Source organism: Aptenodytes patagonicus, chromosome 3, assembly GCF_965638725.1.
Source record: "Aptenodytes patagonicus chromosome 3, bAptPat1.pri.cur, whole genome shotgun sequence".
Taxonomy (NCBI): domain Eukaryota; kingdom Metazoa; phylum Chordata; class Aves; order Sphenisciformes; family Spheniscidae; genus Aptenodytes; species Aptenodytes patagonicus.
In genome coordinates, this window is record NC_134951.1 from 42,775,104 (window position 1) to 42,793,636 (window position 18,533).

The 18,533-nt window shown below is 37.5% G+C and overlaps 1 protein-coding gene across 3 annotated transcripts in view; it reads left to right on the top strand.

Annotated features, from left to right (window-relative positions):
• The window catches only part of ORC3 (origin recognition complex subunit 3), a 39,872-nt gene that overhangs the window by 4,976 nt on the left and 16,363 nt on the right, over positions 1–18,533 (top strand). For 2 of the 3 annotated variants that reach the window (XM_076333192.1, XM_076333193.1), the window contains exons 3-12: positions 524–621; positions 5,306–5,450; positions 6,730–6,834; positions 7,613–7,767; positions 8,715–8,851; positions 10,964–11,123; positions 11,950–12,063; positions 13,885–14,018; positions 14,503–14,566; positions 17,838–17,954. In XM_076333192.1, coding sequence (XP_076189307.1) covers positions 524–621; positions 5,306–5,450; positions 6,730–6,834; positions 7,613–7,767; positions 8,715–8,851; positions 10,964–11,123; positions 11,950–12,063; positions 13,885–14,018; positions 14,503–14,566; positions 17,838–17,954 — 1,229 coding nt within the window. The remainder of the gene's footprint in view (positions 1–523; positions 622–5,305; positions 5,451–6,729; positions 6,835–7,612; positions 7,768–8,714; positions 8,852–10,963; positions 11,124–11,949; positions 12,064–13,884; positions 14,019–14,502; positions 14,567–17,837; positions 17,955–18,533) is intronic. The other variant, XM_076333194.1, reaches the window with a different exon arrangement.

Consider the following 18,533-nt stretch of genomic DNA (forward strand, 5'->3'; position numbering starts at 1 on the left):
TTTCATGTAAACTGACAGTCCTTTCCCAGTATACCTTATTATTTTCAGAAAATTGGTGTTAGCTGCATCTTTCCTGGGGAACAGAAAGGATTTTCATGTATCTGTTCTTGCAAGCCTTTATGGTTCATATCTGATTGTAATAGTGAAGGAGGATTGAATATTTAATAGGTGAAAGAGACCCACAAAACTTTCTGAAGCAAGGGAAAGATTTTTTTTTTAAATTTTATTTTAATAATAAAGGCTGTTTGCTCTGATTTAGCCTTTAGTTCATCTGGGACTTGAGATGGAAGCCAGTTCTTTACCTTTTGCCTGCATACTTGGATAATAGATTCCGCTTGTTCCCTCACTTATCCTACCAGATACCAGCAGTTAATTAATTGGTTAAGAGAAAAGTCATCTCCCTCAGATATATACGTATATTAAGATGTTCTTGTTTCAGTCGGGTGCTTCGTTTTCTTCTCAACAAAAAATGTTTTGTTTTAATAATCTTATTTGTGCTTGCCTTTGTTTTCTGTCTTTCTAGCTAATGATTTCGTAGAAAGGAACGATGATTCAGAGGATGCTGAGTTGCGGTTTGTTACTTGTCAGTCTTTATGGAATCAGATCAAATCAGAAACAGAGGTGAGTCTTGCACCTAATACTAAAGCAGTGTTTTGCATTTATAACAATGCTGCTTGCTTCTTTGTTTCTGGAGATCTTCTTTTTTACACGCTTAAAAGGGCAATTAGTTAAAGCAATAAAAGGGCCAAAAATATTGACTGACACTGAAATCCCTGTCCAGAATATAAAATAGTAATAATAAATCCATCAATTACACATTACTTCTAACCACACAACTACATGCTTTTGATGCTTTGAGTTGCTGCTTCTAAGCTTCTCTTCTTACTGATTGTCCTTTTTATTAATTCCCGGCATACTACTGTTTTCTACCTTCAATTCAGTTATGTGCTTGCCAGCCCTCTGAGGATTTTAGGCTGCTCTTGACTTCAGTGTTACAGAGTTCATAGCAGCCCAGGATTCACAGTGGATTTATGTGAATACAACTGCATGGATGTCAAATACCGAATGACACAGCTGCAAGCACAGTCTGTTGAATTAGTACGGACAGTGTCAATGGGGTTGTCTAGTGGGGATCGGAGTTAATTTCATACTGAACTGTGGCCTCGTAATTGTTGTGTGTTAGGTGGCATGCTGTTGTTGTGTCCCTATAGCCAGCTGGCTTGTATTATAGTATGAATAATTGCTGCCGTACGGCAGGGATTTTCTCCTGTATTCAGTGTCAAGGATTCTGGGCAATTATTCCATATTCCTCTGCCTGCTGTTGGGCTCTAGACATTATGAGAATTTTTTTTCCAAAGTTTGTTTTGGGATGTACAGTAGGAGCCAGCTGGATGTAGCTTACAATCTGGACCCTTGGGCTAAACTCATAAATTCCTCTAATTCTGTTCCTACTATTCCATGATCCAGCTCACTTTGTCTAGTCAGCACCCTTTTCAAACCATAACTAGCCAGGCTGAGCAAAGCAGTGCACTATGTTGCGGTGCTGACTGTAGAGAACACACAGAAGTTTGTGGAGGTATATTTGGTATCTTCCTGCCAACTGCTTCAGCTTGACGGGTTAGCCACCAGCATTCACAGCAATGTTGGCAGCTGCACCAGAAACTGCCTTGTCAGATGCTACACAGTGGACTATAGGGAAGATGAGATTCTGTAGGTACTTCTGGAAGACCTTTTCTTGGATCTTCTTCCCTTGGCACAGTGTTGTCAAGGCTTTTGAGACAATGCTTCCACATCACCAACAGTGGCTGCAGGATTTTCAGGTTGAAGAGGTGTTGGTTTTATTTTTTTCTTTTTCCTAGTGCTCTGCAATGATTTCTCCCAGGGCAGCAGACACAGCCCATCATAGCAAAAGCCTCCCTTAACTGCTCAGAAGCGCAGAGCCATTGCCATCTGCAAAATCATCATTCTTTCCTGTTCTAAATCTCCTATCCTTGTTTTCTTTGAGGCTGCTAGGAGTTTGCCAGATACTTTCTTCTGTTCTTCCACCTCGTGATGGAAGACAGTTCATGCTACATTGACAAATTGATATGGGCCTTGCCTTAGAGTTTGATTTGCCCAAGGGCAGATTTTCTGCAGTTACTTTTGCTGCTATACATAGAATTTTCTTTATCCGGCTTCTGGGATATCTCTGATATTTCTCTACTGAGTTTTGAATTACAATCCTTTTATCCCACTGTTGGCAAACTTGGAGGTGATAATCGTTCTTACGTATAAAATTGTGTGATAATTCAGGTTGGAAGGGACCTTAGAAAGTCTCTAGTCTGAACCTGCTCAAAGCGGCATCATCTGTAAGGTCAGACCAGGTAGGTATGGGCTTTATCCAGTCAGGATTTTATTTCTTACATACTTTCAAACCCTGGTGTAGTAAACCTGATCCATGGCAGAATACCTGGGAAGTGTGTGGCTTGCTGGTTTGGACTTTTATTCTAGGGGTTCTGGTAGTGTGTCCCTCTGGTGTGCTGAGGGAGCCTAGCAGGATGTTCTCCAAAGTTTTTGCCAGGGTACTGCTACCTGATGATTTGTTGGCAGGCCATGTGCTTGTGCTGGTGTTTTTCCAGTTCTATGGTATGTGCTTGAGGTGTTGAAGAGTGAAGAAGGTTTGACCTCCAAGTACTTTGTTGCGGAGCACTCTTGGCCTTTGTATGTCCATCATAAACTGTGCTGTGATTGTGGCAGCACTATCTGTCATCTGGTGATGACATCCTTTCAGGCTTCTCACAACATGGAAAGCTGGCAAAAGTACTGCAGGAACTGTCCTTCATTTTTGGAAGGTGAACTTTGTACCTTTATTGTTCCAGTATTGCAAGGTATCCCAGTTTTAACCCCTGCTTTCAGGAGTGGCCTTGCAAATGTTCTTATTACGATACATCTCATCAAGGGCTTTCAGAAACATTCCCTTCCTGTAAGGTGAGGAATTCAGTTGCGCTACCAGGATCCAGGTTAGAAACAAAAAGCGTAAGTGCAGGGCTGTTATATGATAATTTTAGCTCTAATGTGCAGATAATGGTTTTCAGCCCACACAACAGATAATCATGACCAAACCTAGTGTCGTAGCAGGGACTGAACTTCCAGTTCATATGACTTTTCCAGAGTAAGCAGTGTCATGCAAGTAAATGAGTTGGTCACTTGAGATGCAGAGCAGCCTAGCGTACTTTCTGGAACACTACCAAAATAGTGCCAGTAACAAAGTTGTTTTGACAAGAAAAGACTGATGGATTTTCAGAAAGCTAAGTAAATGTGTAGTGCTATGGCAGCCTGAATTCCATCTTCACAAGTGTGCACTGGAAGAAATAATATATACTGTAACTATGCAAAGTAAGGATTTAGGTTCTTGTTAGGGCAGCTTAGTGAAAACACGTACAATAATGATCAGAAAAAACTCAAGGTCTGGTGGATTCTGAAGCAGAAGCTCAGAGGATGGTTATGGGATGTATGGTAATACTGGAGCTGTTACGATAGTGTTATAAAGCTGATGGTGTAAACTCTTCTTCTAAAACGCCATGTTACAGTTTCTTCTGAGCTGCCATAGAATTTATCAGGTGGGAGCTCAGAGGTGCACAATCAACATCAGAAAGGCCAGAAGAATATTTTTTAATAAGTAGAGGGTGAAAAGAGTAAGATTACTTTGTGTACAGTTTTATCAGTTGTTCAGGAGAGCAACAGAAACTCTTCTGTATAATGGAAATGGAGCTCAGGTTTTTGAGCAGGCATCACGTGCAACGTCCTGGAGATGTGACCTTAGCTCCTTTGATAGCTGTCTCTTCAATGCTGCTAGAGATGGCCTTTGCCACGTCGTTTAAAATCAAGTTCACTGCTGTGTGTGTCACTTCTTGTTGCTAATAAATCTTGATGATGATTTTATTGGGGGCAGGGGTTTAATCTTGTTTCTAACATCTGTGTTCTAGAGTATATATTGATATCCTGAACTTCAGAGTACAGGTTTTTTTTGTCTGTTCTAGTAGAAGGCATATCTGGGATTAGAGACAGATATTCAAAGGCACATACATAATAAAAGAAATACAAAATGCTTCCGCTATATATCTGCCTTTAAAAGTTTTATCTCCCCCTGCTTTTTCTCACCTTTCCATATATTCCTGCATATATGTATTCTTGTATGAAAATCATCCTGAAGGGCAAAAGACAGTGTAGCAAATGTGGCAGTCATGTGGTTTAGTATTTTTTCCTATAAAACATGCCTAATGCTTTTCTTTTTTTTTTTTTTTTTTTTTTTTTTTTTTTCCCTTTCATCCTGAATTAGATTTGGAGGAGTTGAATGTTTGCTGTCATATAGATTTCTCAGAAAAATGTTTACAGGTGTTTTGTAAGCCAAGAGGACATAATAGGAATTTTCATGAACATTCTTCCAGAAACTAATTATATTGTTTTATTTGAGACCCCACCTGGAGTACTACATCCAGCTCTGGAGCCCTCAGCATAAGAAAGACACAGACCTGTTGGAGCGGGTCCAGAAGAGGGCCACGAAAATGATCAGGGGGATGGAACAGCTCTCCTGTGAAGAAAGGCTGAGAGAGTTGGGGTTGTTCAGCCTAGAGAAGAGAAGGCTTCGGGGAGACCTTATTGCAGCCTATCAGTACTTAAAGGGGTCTTCTAAAAAAGATGGTGGCAGACTTTTTGGCAGGGCCTGTTGCGACAGGACAAGGGGGAATGGCTTTAAACTAAAGGGGGGTAGATTGAGACTAGATGTACGGAAGAAATTGTTTATGCTGAGGGTGGTGAAACACTGGCACAGGTTGCCCAGAGAGGTGGTGGATGCCCCATCCCTGGAAACATTCAAGGTCAGGTTGGACGGGGCTCTGAGCAACCTGATGTAGTTGAAGATGTCCCTGCTCATTGCAGGGAGGTCGGACTAGACGACCTTTAGAGGTGCCTTCCAACCCAAACTATTCTATGATTCTATGATGCCTCCTATGTCACTTACACTTTGTCAGTGTGTTGGGTTTTTTTCTTCTTCTTTAAAGCCTGTGGTGTGACAATACAGTTAAGCTCATTTGCTTTCCAAGTTATTGTTGAGGAATTTGACCAGAAGTTCCAAGATGGGAAATGTCTGTGTTTGCCACAGTGAATAAATTAGCATGTTTATAGTTCACAGGAAAACTTAGCGTTACTTAAAATTTTACCCTGGAGTTTTAAGGATTAAAAATTATGCAGGAAAGGGGTCGGAAAAGGACGATAGTCTGGTGTTTCGACATTTCTATAAGTAAAATCTCTCTGTGTTTGTTTACAGCAAGTACAGGAAGACTTGAATAAGCAGTTATTTGATAACCTAGTAAGTTTTTTGAGGCGGTCTCATTCTGAGTTCCAAGAGAAGACAACAGAATGGACTTGTCGGGTGAAGTCCAGAGAAATCCCTACTGCAGCTCTTGTCTTAGGTAATTTTTTAAAGATATAATTTGTTATGTACATCTGCTTAAAACTGACACAGAGCTCAAAGAGAAATATATTGCTGACTTCCAGGAATTACAGTGAGCAATATCAGGTTCAGAAACGTTAACAGAAGAGATTGGGCTGGGAGAAGGAAGCAGGATAAGACCTCCTTCCCCTTTGTCTGTATGCATAATAGTGCAGTAAGGAACACCTTCCCTAAAGGTCTGTAGGCAGCTGGTAGTGATTTGTTTTTTTTTTTCCTGATGCACTGGAGATGCTTTGATTCTGTCCCTGTTTCTGCCACCAACATGCTTGGTGGTTTCCATGACTAACCATGGAATTACACAGCTTCTGTATTTCTGATATATGTGCTTGCAGTGCATCTTTATGTGTAGGAAACCAGTGTCGTTATCTTGGAAAAGGAGCAGAGAGTGAAGAAAATAGCTGAAGATCTTATTACTGAAGTTAGTGAAGTTCTGAAGGCTTTCTTCCCCCCGTCCCCACCTTTCTTTCAAAGGGTTGTAACTGTGATCTTAAACCTGGTTCAAGGCAAACTGATTGCATTTTCAATGGATCGTTTTAAGGAACCTAAAATCAGGCCTGTGCTTCAAATTTATCATGTGAGCACTAACAAAGCCTGGAAGGTAGTCTACTTTTGTATGTAGTAGAAAGTGAGAAGTTCCTGCTCTGAATATTTCTGTGGAAGAAGCTGTGAATTGCCTTCTGGAGGGGCTTGTTCTTTTTTTTGGTTGACTAAGGATGTTAACAAAGGCAGTAAATAGCGAGTAGTTCATACTAAATTCAGACTGTAGTTCATACTAACTCGTAGTAATTTTCCTCCCTGCGTAAGCCACGTGAGGATCCAGGTCTGAGGTGTATGCACTGCTCTTCTTCTAGAGAAGGTGAATTTCATCTTCTTGTCTGCAGGCCTTAGATGACTCTGGATGGCTTCTGAGGGTATAAGGAGCAGGGAAGTTAGAAAACCAATCCTACTCCTTGCAGGTTTGCACCCTTGAGAAATCTTTCTTTAAAAAAAAAAAACAAACAAACTACATGAGGGGTCTTTGCAGTGATTCCCTGTTCCTTTTAGTCAGCTAGTATTAACTTGCATGTCTAATTTTGTGCTAGTTTTTCATCTTTCCTCATAGCTGATGCGATGCTTTTCATTCCTTCCTTGAATATTTGAGGTATCTTCTGGTTTTTGTCTGCTGTTCAGTTTATTATTCAATCATTGTGGTCACAAATCACAGGAAAAATGCCCTTAAAAATTTGTCTGTCTTCTAGGTGTAAATGTTACAGATCATGACTTGACTTTTAGAAGTCTCTCAGAAGTCCTTCAGAATAACATTACTCCTTATATAGCCTTGCTGGAAGCCAAAGATTGCCCAGGTAAATACTGCAATAGCTTTGCTTCCTCATCTGAATAAGCTGTCAATTAACTAGAAATTCTAGCTTTTGCCCCCAGATGTAAGAATAATGGGATGGAGGGATCTTGAAGACTTTCTAAAGATTTGCTCAATCCCATGTTAACGTGGCAGTAAAGCCTACTATATTTTAAGAGGTATCCAACTGTGTTTAAAACAAAGAAGATTGAAATACTACTTAGTTGTAGCATAAATGTCAAGAGCATGCTGCTTAGTGTATTGCATGTTGATATTGCAGGTTGGCTTTCCTCTTGTTTAATTGGACAGTGTATGTACGCATTCCACTTTTAAAATGCTTACAGTCATGTTATTACAGTGAGGGAATGGGTAGAATAAAATTTTGTCCCACTCTCCTTGCTCCTTTTTTATTTTTTAAGTAAAAAGATTAAAATTGCTTACGGCAGCATCCCCAGATCTATGGATTGGCTGCCTTATTTATTTTTAGGTCACTCTAATAGCATGTAGCTGGAGTTCGGGGAAAGGTGCAAGGCCAACTTCTTAACCTGAATTGTTGCTATCTAGGCAAATTAATAGGATAATTTTTATTGCATTAATAACATGCATATCATGAATACTTTCAAGCTTTCTGGAGCCTGAGATGATTCTGGAGAAAGGAGGAGAATAATTAGAAAAGTGAAAAATAATAAGTGATGACTTGGGGTAATTTTTCAGAGTATGAGTTGGAGAAGTGTTACCAAATAACCAAATGTCTTTACTGTGTGTCTAAAAAATGTGTTGTGAAGGCATAAAAAATCTGATGCAGAAGCTGATGGGGCAGCTGATGAACTGCTATGTAGATGTGGACTCATTGGAAGATGAGGACTATGTGCAGGTTTCCCAGAATAGAATACGTTGTTCAATGACTTCTCTTACCAACTGGTATGAGACTGTAACAAAGGTATGATTTTTTTTTTTTTTTTTTTGTATCACCAGTTTATAAAAATGCCTGACCTTTAGATGCTTTTAAAAAAGAAATTGAATAACTCAAGTTTCTATCCCATAGTGAAAAAATGCCAAAGGTTAGCTTTTCATTTAATACTAAGAAATAACTGAGGTTGAGGTGATTTGAATATAAATCTGTAATGTACATAACAAATGTGGAGTTAGTTTCTGATAAGGTTTGAATGTCAGAATTCTGAAAAACAAGTGAAAAGTACTACTTTATCATATGTTTAATTGGGAACTAGAAGCTTAAAATGCAGTATCAACTCCATGCCAGATGCTTTTCTCCCAGGAGTGCTGAGATGTTTTGTTTATTAAAACGTTAAGAAAGAACAGCCATCCAGGGGAAAGGCACTGTATTATTGCTAATGTGCCATTATGTCATCTGCAGCCCACACTACATTGACAAGCAGTGAGAAAATAACTCTCAAGATGTTTTTGTATCTTTGTATTTAATAAAGCTAATGAAGTTTTAAGTTTTGTTTCTGTCATGAATAAAAGTTAGAACTGATTTTACGATGACTTCATCAGAGCAGTGTGTTAAATAAAAGTTTAATGAGTACATGCTCTTTTTATTACTGAGTAAGGATATAGGAAATGGGCAATGTCCATGTACACAACTCAAGTCTTCTCCCTCGATCCCAACAGAATTTGACCAGTTCTGTCCCACAGAGCTATTCTTGTCTTTGTTGGAATGTGGGTTTTTAAAATGTGTTTATCCTTTGTACTTCCTGCTGTGCCAAACAGAAGGAAGAAAAATTGCAATTCTAGATGCTAATAATAAATACAACTGTAGCAAAAAGTCAGCCATGTCACTTTGGAGCATTATAATATCATAGGTGTGATTCAATCTTTTTATTTTCCTGTCTTCTGTTTATTAATGCATAACGAATGGCTTTAAAGAAAACAGATTCTGAAACTCCGAGCAAAAAAAGAACTTCCTCTTCTAGAGATTGGCAATCTCCTCCAGTTGTAGTTATATTCAAAGACATGGAAAGTTTCACCACAAAAGTACTTCAAGACTTCATAGTCATCAGCAGGTAACGTGACCTGAAGTTTAGTTCTTCCACTCCTTGACCCATTTTCTATTTGCAGCTGTTTTGAAGTGTAACAATGAGGCCAGTGGAGAGTTGGAATCAAATATTAATGCTGCTTCTTTGCAGCAGTGATTGAGCAAAAACCTATTTGCTAGGTTTTGGGGATAAATTATCCTAAAGCTAACCTGGGACTCTGAACCAGAGTGCCTAAGGGCTGGGTTGAAATATTGGGTGGCTGATTTAATTCTTTACATAAGAGGATTTATTGGTACTAGTTGTTACACAATTTGTGATTGTGAAACTAATTTTTCAAGATGCCTAGATCTTTCTTTGGTAGACTTTTAAAATTCTTTCCAGAGTATATTTTTTTGTATGACTACTGATGTAATGCTGCTTAAAGGTCACTAGCTTACTAATAGGAGTATATAAAACTTACCCAGAGAATTTCTCAGTGTTGGCCAGGATCTGTAATGAGTAGCTGACTACTTCAGGTGCTCCTGTGCTTCTGTCCTTCCTTAACCTGTCTTAATATCATCTCATGCATTCTAATCAAAAACCCATGCTGTTCTCCAAAACGAGCATCTTACACTTAGTCCCCAGGTTGAAACTACAGTTGCAGCAGAATTGGGGCTGCAGTTGTACAATTAATTCAGCTGCAGCGTGCACACCTGACATTAGCTCTAAACAAGGCTAGGCAATTTCATTTGCTGAGAGACCCACAATAAAAATATTTTTCTACTTCAAATCTGGCAGATGGGTTCTCTGGGAATAGTTCAAGAAACAAAATCAGAAATGCACAATTATCTGGAAATAATTAGGGTGTAAGGCAGGGGGAAAATGAGGTTTTAATTGTTTTTAAGTGTTGTGTTTTATTTTGCTTTTTTGTGGCAAGGATAAATGTGGAATGTAGATGAAGTACAGTTCAGGTCTGTCAGTCTGCTATTTGCAAATATGCTTTTTTTTTCATAGGCTGCGCACCTCCTCAGTAAAAAGGTTTAGAGGATTCAAATGATCTTATAACTAAAGATTGTCTTGATTAAAGTAAAGTAGAAGATGGGTAAAATAGAAGCTCGGCAGAGTTGCGTAATACTTTGAAAAAGATCTTTGGGTTAATGTAGAGATTGGGTTTATTCTTTCCATTTCAGTCTTTACCATGTTTAATAAGGATGAAGTGGGTAAATGTGAGAGGTTCTTCTGATTTGTTAATCACAAGATTCAATTTCTCTCTGATATTCTTTTAGGTTATCAGCAGTGGACAGTAATATATTAAGTTTATTGTTTTTATGTTTAAGTCTGTAGCAATGACTTTTGAGGAGTTAGAGAAATGAAATAATTGTGGGATAACAATTAAAACACAAAGGTCAAAAAGTTGCTGTGGTGAAAACAGAGGAAAGGAGTAATTTGTCAATTGTAACCTAGAAGATATTTAAGATAGCAGAATTTGTATCTCCTTGAAACTAATAAAAAATGGAAAATGATGATGAAATAATACTGAAAACACTGTATTTTGTATAGTTTTTATGCTGTTCACATATTCAAGGAATACAGCATTCAGTCCTGGTTATCAGTTCTCAAAGCATATACTAAAAAATTACCTGAAGAGGAAGATTGAATCTGGAGAAGTTGGAAATTTTTTTAAGTATAATGGGAACATAGAACATTAGAGGAGTTTCATATTTATTTGAAATTTATTAAATGGTGTAAAATTTGTAAATTTTCTTGAGACTGTTAGCTGTTTAATGTCTCTTCTTAGTTTTTCTCTATTTCTTTGAAAAAAAAATTTGATATTATAAGATTCGGTTCTCTGAATATAATTTTTTGGGAAGATAGGACCAGTACAATACTCTAACTGAAAAGATGCTTTTTATGCCATTTCCTGAAATTTGAATCCTAGAATATAATTTAATTTGCTCTTCTACGTCAGGGCTTTGTATAGCTTCCCTTCTTTTTCATTTTACTCCACGTCAAAACTCTTTTGGTTTGCTGGCAACAAATCTTTTAATATACCCCTTTCTGCATCTAAGCTCCGTGCTGTAGTAGGAACATAGAACGTCATGAAAAAAATGCATTATAATGTAACTATTATGTTTTTTTTTCCCTTCCCCCATGATCTAGTCAGCATATCCGTGAATTACCTCTAGTACTGATTTTTGGAATCGCTACATCTCCAATGATTATCCACAGCTTACTTCCTCACTCTGTTTCCTCTCTGCTGTGCATAGAGCTTTTCCAGTCCCTTTCCTGTAAGGAGCACCTGTCTACTATAATTGACAAGGTAATTCCCTTTCTAAATGGGAGGAGTCTGTGTGTATTCAAGCACAGTGTGCATGTGTGGCCTTTAAAAGTAGGTTTGTCTGAAGGTTTTGAAATGCATTCTGTTCCTGAGAGCTCTGGATTTTGGATATTTCTACTCATAGCTGCAGAGTAGCTTAATACTGAGAGCTTCCTTGTCACATTTAGACACATTTGCACATCTGCTTTCATCTGTCATTTGCACACTCGCACATCTGTGCATACATGCTTGGGCAATTACACTTTGACATTCCCACCTCTTCATTAAAGTAGTGCTTTGATTTGAGTTTTACTTTGTTCCAGAAAAAGATAGCTTTAAACATGAAAAATTCAGTTCAGCCTGAGTTTTGCTGCCTGTCAAAAATTAGCAGAGTTATCCAAATGGTCAAGCCATATAGATGCTGTGCCTGTGCGATTCTTGGTATGCCACTTTGTGCAGGATTTCCAAAAATCAATGTTACATATGCTGAAAGTAGTGGTATCCCTGGTTGTTACAGCAGTCTCTGTTCTGTTGTTTGTAATTTTTAAAATAAATACAAAAATAGTGTTAAGCAAAACTAACTGCAAATGTTGCATATTAGTAAAAGGTACTTACAAAAACGTGGTGAAATAATAAACTGAAAATCAATCTTTGCATGGATATTTCAGTAGAAATACTGTTTTTAGAAGTTGGCAGTGTATTTAGTATCTCATTTAATCAAATGCTAACACATACTGAGAGTTGTATCAAATTGTATATATAAATTTTGCCGAGTTGAATTCAGGAAAGAATTTCTGCTATGGCTACTTTTCCTTTTTGTCTCCCTTAGCTACTTCTGACAGCCCAGTTTCCCTTTAAACTGGGTGAGAAAGTTCTGCAGGTTCTCATCAACATATTCTTGTACCATGATCTTTCTGTCCAGAATTTTATCAAAGGATTTCAGGTAGGCAATGGTAACAAGAACTCAAGTTATGGTTGTGAAAACAAGGGGTAATTAGGCACTGAAAGATTTCTTAGGTCCTAATCTTGCTGTCACTGAATTGGATGAAAAAATGTCTTTGGAAACAGTTTAGATTTGTGAACAGGTGGGTGTTTTAAAGTTAAAACCTTAATTGCTAAGGTTTTAAGGGAAAACTTGTAGGACAGGTATGAGGAAGCATGTAAAATCTTACTCTGCCACGAAAAACGGTATTTAAAGGTTACATTTAAAAGGGTAACCTGCCTTAGTGGGTAGAAAGACCTACATTTTGCTATAGATTAACTTGTAGCTTCTAACACCCCTGGCAGAACTCTTCAGCTCTGATCCTCTGTACCAGTTCCTTGTACTCTGTTTTGTCATGGTGTGAATCTGCTACAGCAGTATCTGTTCCCTGCTTGAACTCTTCTGTTTCTGGATGCACGCTTCTTACCTTTTCAGGGAAATAGGAGCTGTAGGGTCACTTACTTTGTGCCTCAGAGTAGGTGGTGCTTGTGCTCCAAGCAGCTGTGCAGCAATGCAGGAGTTCCACTCTGTCTCCTGAGAGGGTAAATGTAAGACTTCAAGGTTTCCAAAAATAGTCTATACAGAGCATGATAATTATATTTTTATTGGCTTATATAGATCTTCATATCTAGATGTTTCTGTGTCTGAGTCTCCTTGTAGCTTTTGTGGATTGTGGACAAGAGTTCTCCAAACAATTGTAGTCCCTGTAATCTGTTTTAATGCAGGATTGTGAAATTGTTTCTTTCTTGCCTGGTTCCATGTGTAAACCTCTTAGTAAAACAAGTCCTTTTAGTGTCATATACCTTTAGAGTGTCTCAGATTCTTTGATATCTAAGATTCAATGATTACACGTGGCCAGGATAAATATCCTGGCTGTAGTACCTCTTCCTGCAGACAGACCTGCACAGGCTTTCATAGATTTCAACTCCTCTTATTTGAAAGAGTCACTAGGATTTAATGATTCCCCACTAGCCTGATATGAAATACAAGTCCTAGCCCTGACAGCATATGTCCGTGTCCTTGTGCGTTAAAAGTATTCAAGGATGAAGCAATTTCAGATCAGATTTCTAAGTGATAGATACAAGGGATCACCATCATCTCATTATGTCTAGGAGTGATGTTAACTTTTCTGACAGGAAGTGTCTTTCCTCTTTGACAGTTTTTATGTTTTAAAAGTTTTTAGTGAGGTAGTCTGTTTGATTGGGGTTTTGTTTTTAAGAATAGGTGTGATGAGTATATGCTACTCTTCTGCAAGGCCCTGATGCTACAAACATTTAGTGCAGCTGAAACCAGTGATAAAGCGTGTTTGTACCTATGCGTAGTAAGAGCTTAGCAGTGTATTTTTGTGTACGTGAAACAGAAATTGAAATTAGAACGTGATAAGTTTGCTTGTGTGCAGTAGTTGCTTTTCATATCTTTAAATACACTCTTTGTTATTTGTGAGCATTGCAACTGAACATGTAACCTAAAGAATGCAGTAATTCACGTAAGTGAACAGAAAATTTTTGTCAAGCTATCATTATGTAAGAGGGGGGAAGGATGAGGTACTGAAAATGAATAGCACATACAGCAAAAAAGGTAATTATATGACTGTATTTAAAACTGAATAATCAGCCTCCTGTAGTGACTTATGGAATATTTATGAACTGTAATGAAGTTTTTTTAAGGAATACCATTACTACCATTGTAGTATATGCACTGTAGTAATAAGAAAGTATTAAAAGATATATAGCAGGGAGGATGAATTTTATTAACATTACTGGGTCTTGCTTTGTTTTTCAGCTCTGTATTGTGGAGCACTTCTATTCCCAGCCTCTTAGTGTACTGTGTTGCCAACCGGTAGATGCTAAGAAGAGGGTTAATTCTTTATCACATGATCAGTGTGAAAACATTCGAAAACTGCCCTCTTTTAGAAGGTAAAAGGGGAAAGAAATTTTTGGACAATCTTGTATTTAGTCAGCTTTAAAAAAGATAAAAGGAATCTGTAAACGTAGCTCCGTGAAAACTATAGATCACTTGTGTGTATGTTTCTATAGCAAAGGTAAATCGATCAAAAGGAGGACAGTTCTAAATAATTTCAGGAAGCCTTAATCTTCTGGTCTACAGAGTACAGCTTCTGTGATGTTTAATCACTTGAACTTTTTTTTTCCTCTTGTTCTTAATACAGAAACAAGCTATTATGACAAATAACCATAAATCACGCTTGAACTTAAGCTGACTTGGAGCATAATCTCTAGGGTTTTAGAGTGGCCTTTCAACTTGCTGGATTTGACTGTCCCTTTTTGAATCTTTCCAAAGAAATCCTTATAGCAGCATAAACTTCTTGAATTTTTTAACCCTATAATCTTTAATCATACTTTACATTATAATTTTTATGTTCTTGTTTTTTCTTGCCATCAGGTATGTGGAAAGTCAAGTATCAGAGAAACAGATTGCACTGCTGACAGCAGACAACTTCTTAAAGGTAAAATTTTAAGAATGTCATTGGCAAGCAAAAATAACTTTCCCAATATATTAGTTTGTGGAGCATAATAAAATACAAGACTAAGATGTAAAGTTCTATATAACATCTTTCATACAGTACATACTGTGCTTCATGTCCAGTAATGGACAATTAGGATCAGCAGGTCAGAATTCCAAATCTCTAGAGTTGCCAGGTATACCTTTATACAAAGCTGCACAACTTCTCTTACATCGACTTTTAGCTATGTCTAGAAATAGAACTACTTAAAAAGAAGGTTACAAGGTTTATTTATGGCCTGGTCTTTTAATGCTTACTCAGACTGACTTTCTTGGAAAGTCAGGGAAGTGTTTGAAGAATGAGTAAGTAATCTTGGAGGTTATTTCATAAGCTCTTAATCCTCCGTACCCTCTGTGTAGTTTCTGATTGAACTCAGTAGGGCAGTCTGGGTCCCGAGGCACACGTTCACAATAGATGTCGTACAGGATTAAAACTTTAATTTATGTTACATGTTTATCTGAAGGTTCGTCAAGTGATTAAAGTCAGGCTACTACTGTTGTGAGCCCTTTAGGAATTCACCAACAAAGATCTGTTGGTTATTTTCACCAGCTGAACCACTCCCAGCGGAAGCATTGCTCGGGGTAAAGGGTTTCTCCTAACTATTCATCTCAAGTATAGCTAACCTGGCAGGCAAATGGCACTACTAGAGATAAAGCAATTAATTTCTCCTAGCAGAGCTTCCTGGTCTGTAAGGACTTTTCAAGTGTGAAGAACAATGATAGAGGCTGGAAGAGATATTGGTAGCAGGCAAGTTTGCAAGTGCAGTGCAATTATAGTAGTCAAGGCGAGACATGACTTATACATGATTTTACGATCCATAGTCTTCAGTGGCAAAAACAGCTTAAGCTACTGCTGTTCCCTTGCTGTTTATACACACCTCAGCAGATGTGCCAGCACAACTGCTTGTCTGGCTGTGCAATGAATGTAATCAGAGAAACAGTCCAATTAAAGTAACCTGACCAAAAAAAAAGACAAGACATGGGAATATTTTTGCCGGGTTGTTTCTGCAGAATGATTTCCCCAACGCAGTTCACTCTGCAGGTGCATAAATGCGTCTGTTGAAGCAAGAGGAGGAGGGAAGGAGTGGGAATGAGCAGCTGAGGCTATTTCTTTGTTTAAAGTTTAAAGACCATGTAATGGGCTGCTACTTTGAAAGTTGGATACTCATCAACTTAAACTCTATATGTTTTAAACTTTGTATGTTTAATAATATACCCCTTATTTCACAAGCCTCACCCTGTAAGTTTGGGAAAGGAGCCGGAATTCTTGAGCTCTTGTGCTTCTGACAAATTTTAATTGAGGACACTTGTTCTAATCTCTACAATAGGCATAGGACTATTACTGCATTGCCAAGCTGGCAGCGTAGTCTACTTGGGGAGGAAAGGCCCTACTGCTGCATTAATGAGGTGCTGTTTATTCTGTATGTCATACTAATCTACAATATCATTCCGAACTTTGGAAACACTTTCAAAGTCACTGTGGTACTACTTCATATAAATTTACTGTTCATGTTCAGGACCAGGTAAACTTGCTGTTCAAGCTTAGCACCTAAACCTGCAATACACTTTGTCAGCTGCAATTTATATTCCATGTTGTTACCACTTTTTTTAATAACTATGGGAAGAGTTCCACCTATTTAGGATAACCAGTTTTAAAAGCAATTTTACATCCTAATTACTTACAACTCTGAAAGTTTTCTTGGCAAATTTCATTTGAAATTATGTAAACGTGGCGATCGATATTTATGAAAATGACATTGCATAGTCTTCTAATAATGTTTTCAAACTTCTAAAACAGAATATGCCTTTTCACTCCGTTATTTGGCAAAATACATGGTACTAGTGCATTGCGATTTATGTGTATTAACTACAACAGTCTTGAGCTGGGAAACAAGATGAGGGAAATATAGATGCAATAATGCTCTGGGTTTGGGGGAATAAGATTGATGTAGCAGCATTAAAGAGAACTTGTTTTCTTCTCAGCTTTTTTTGTGGTGGGGATAATTTTTTTTTTTTTAATGATCCTGCTTAGAATTAAAATACAAATTTGTGTCTACCCTAAGGTCTTGGAAGTAATTTAAACAATTGTTACATCAGTGACCTTAAATATTAATAGATAAAAAGTATATGGGGAGAAATGCCTTTAATGTTTTTAATCATCTCGAACTTTTTTAACATCAGAAAGCTCTCTGAAGCACTAAGCGTCTTTGTTACTTTCAGTCTTTGCAGTATGATACTTAATCTTTCCGTATGTCAGTACTTCCTTATATTGCCTGCAGATAAGGTTTTGCTTTTTTTTTTTAATCTTTGATACTCTTTGTTTCAGTTTAACTTTAGAGAACTTCAGTGGCTTGTTTTATTTTTCTCTTTCCGTTTGGAATAGTTTTCTCAGAGTTGAGCAAAATGGTAATGAAATATATAGAGAATCCTGTAGTTTCTTCCTCTTTACCTTTGACTGAAGACAGGTGAGAGAAGATCTTCTGATTCACAAACTTAAATGTAATGAGCCCAAAGTACTTTAATACACCTACCAGAAATTTTGAGTGTGGTTTTCCAGAAGTGTTACATATGCTTCCGTGAGAGGCCAGTGATGATGAGACGCCATGCAGTAAATTCAGTAGCAGCAGTTAATTTATTTTTCCTAATACATGATTTTTTTTTTTTCTGCAGTTCCCAATCTATGAATAAACAGAAGTCAAATTAAGAGCACATAGGAGCAGCAACCGCATATTTCTTTTTCTGTGAACTGGTCTTTTTACGTATACCTAACTAATAAAAACAGCAGCCACCCTCAATATAAGAAATAAATTTTTAAATGCGTTTGTAATGCAAAAGTGCAAATAATAAGGATTTGAGTAAAAGTAGCTATATAATTTCTCATTGCCTATTAAAGGTATAGTGTATAGTCTCGTTTTTGCGAGATGACATACCAAATCTAAAGGCTAAATGTAGTTGAAAATGGTAAAATAATAATGCTAATCAATAACAATTCTCCAGTGAGATAGAGGAAGAAAGTAAAGTTAACAATATGCAATGTGATTGCAGTGAACTGTTGAGATACAGCTTTTTTGCATAGTGGTCTTAATTTAACACTGGTGATTTAAATCATAGCACACCACAGTGTCAAAACTTCAGGGTCATTTTAAATACTTCATGAGAGTTTTAAATAAATGGATGTCAGAATGACTTATAAAACAATTATTCTATCACTGTAGGAAATAACACAGAAGTTGCTGGAGGACTTGCGTGTTTACCATGAAAATTATGTTTCAGTTCTGAGATGTCTTCATGTTTTCACATCCTCTCTTCCAAAGTATCCTTTGGGCAAGCAGGTGATGTACTGTTATTCCATTTTAGTGAAACATGGGTGTATTTTGTTTCAAAGTATGACATCTGAATAAGTATTTATTCTTTCTCTTTGTTTACTATTCTGCTGCTTTGCCCCCTACTTCTTAAAATGGAGACAGATGCTTTCTTGCTATGGGCAGAGGGCAACAGCATGTGGTTTTTTTAGTGACGTGGATGATACCTTGTCAGTCAACAGGAATGAGTTTCCAGGAGAAGGCAGATGCACAGATCAGCGAAAGAATCCGCACATTGACTTTCCCACATCTGTGGTTATCTGTATGCATTGCAGACAATGTATATTCTTCTACTGCCTGTTAGCTCACTAGTCAAATTCAGATGAAGAGACTGAGTTTTAGCAACCTTCTGTACAGAATAAAATGATAGTAAGGGAACAGTGATAGTTGTTCTTAATAGCCGTATTGCTCTAATGTCATTAAATCCACCTTCTCATGCTCAGCAATTTCTTCTTCCACTAGAAGAGCAATATATTCTGTGCATGTGCACTTGTCTGTCAGTTCTCAATGTATTCTACAGTTATTAGAGTCTGTCCCTAACTACAAAGT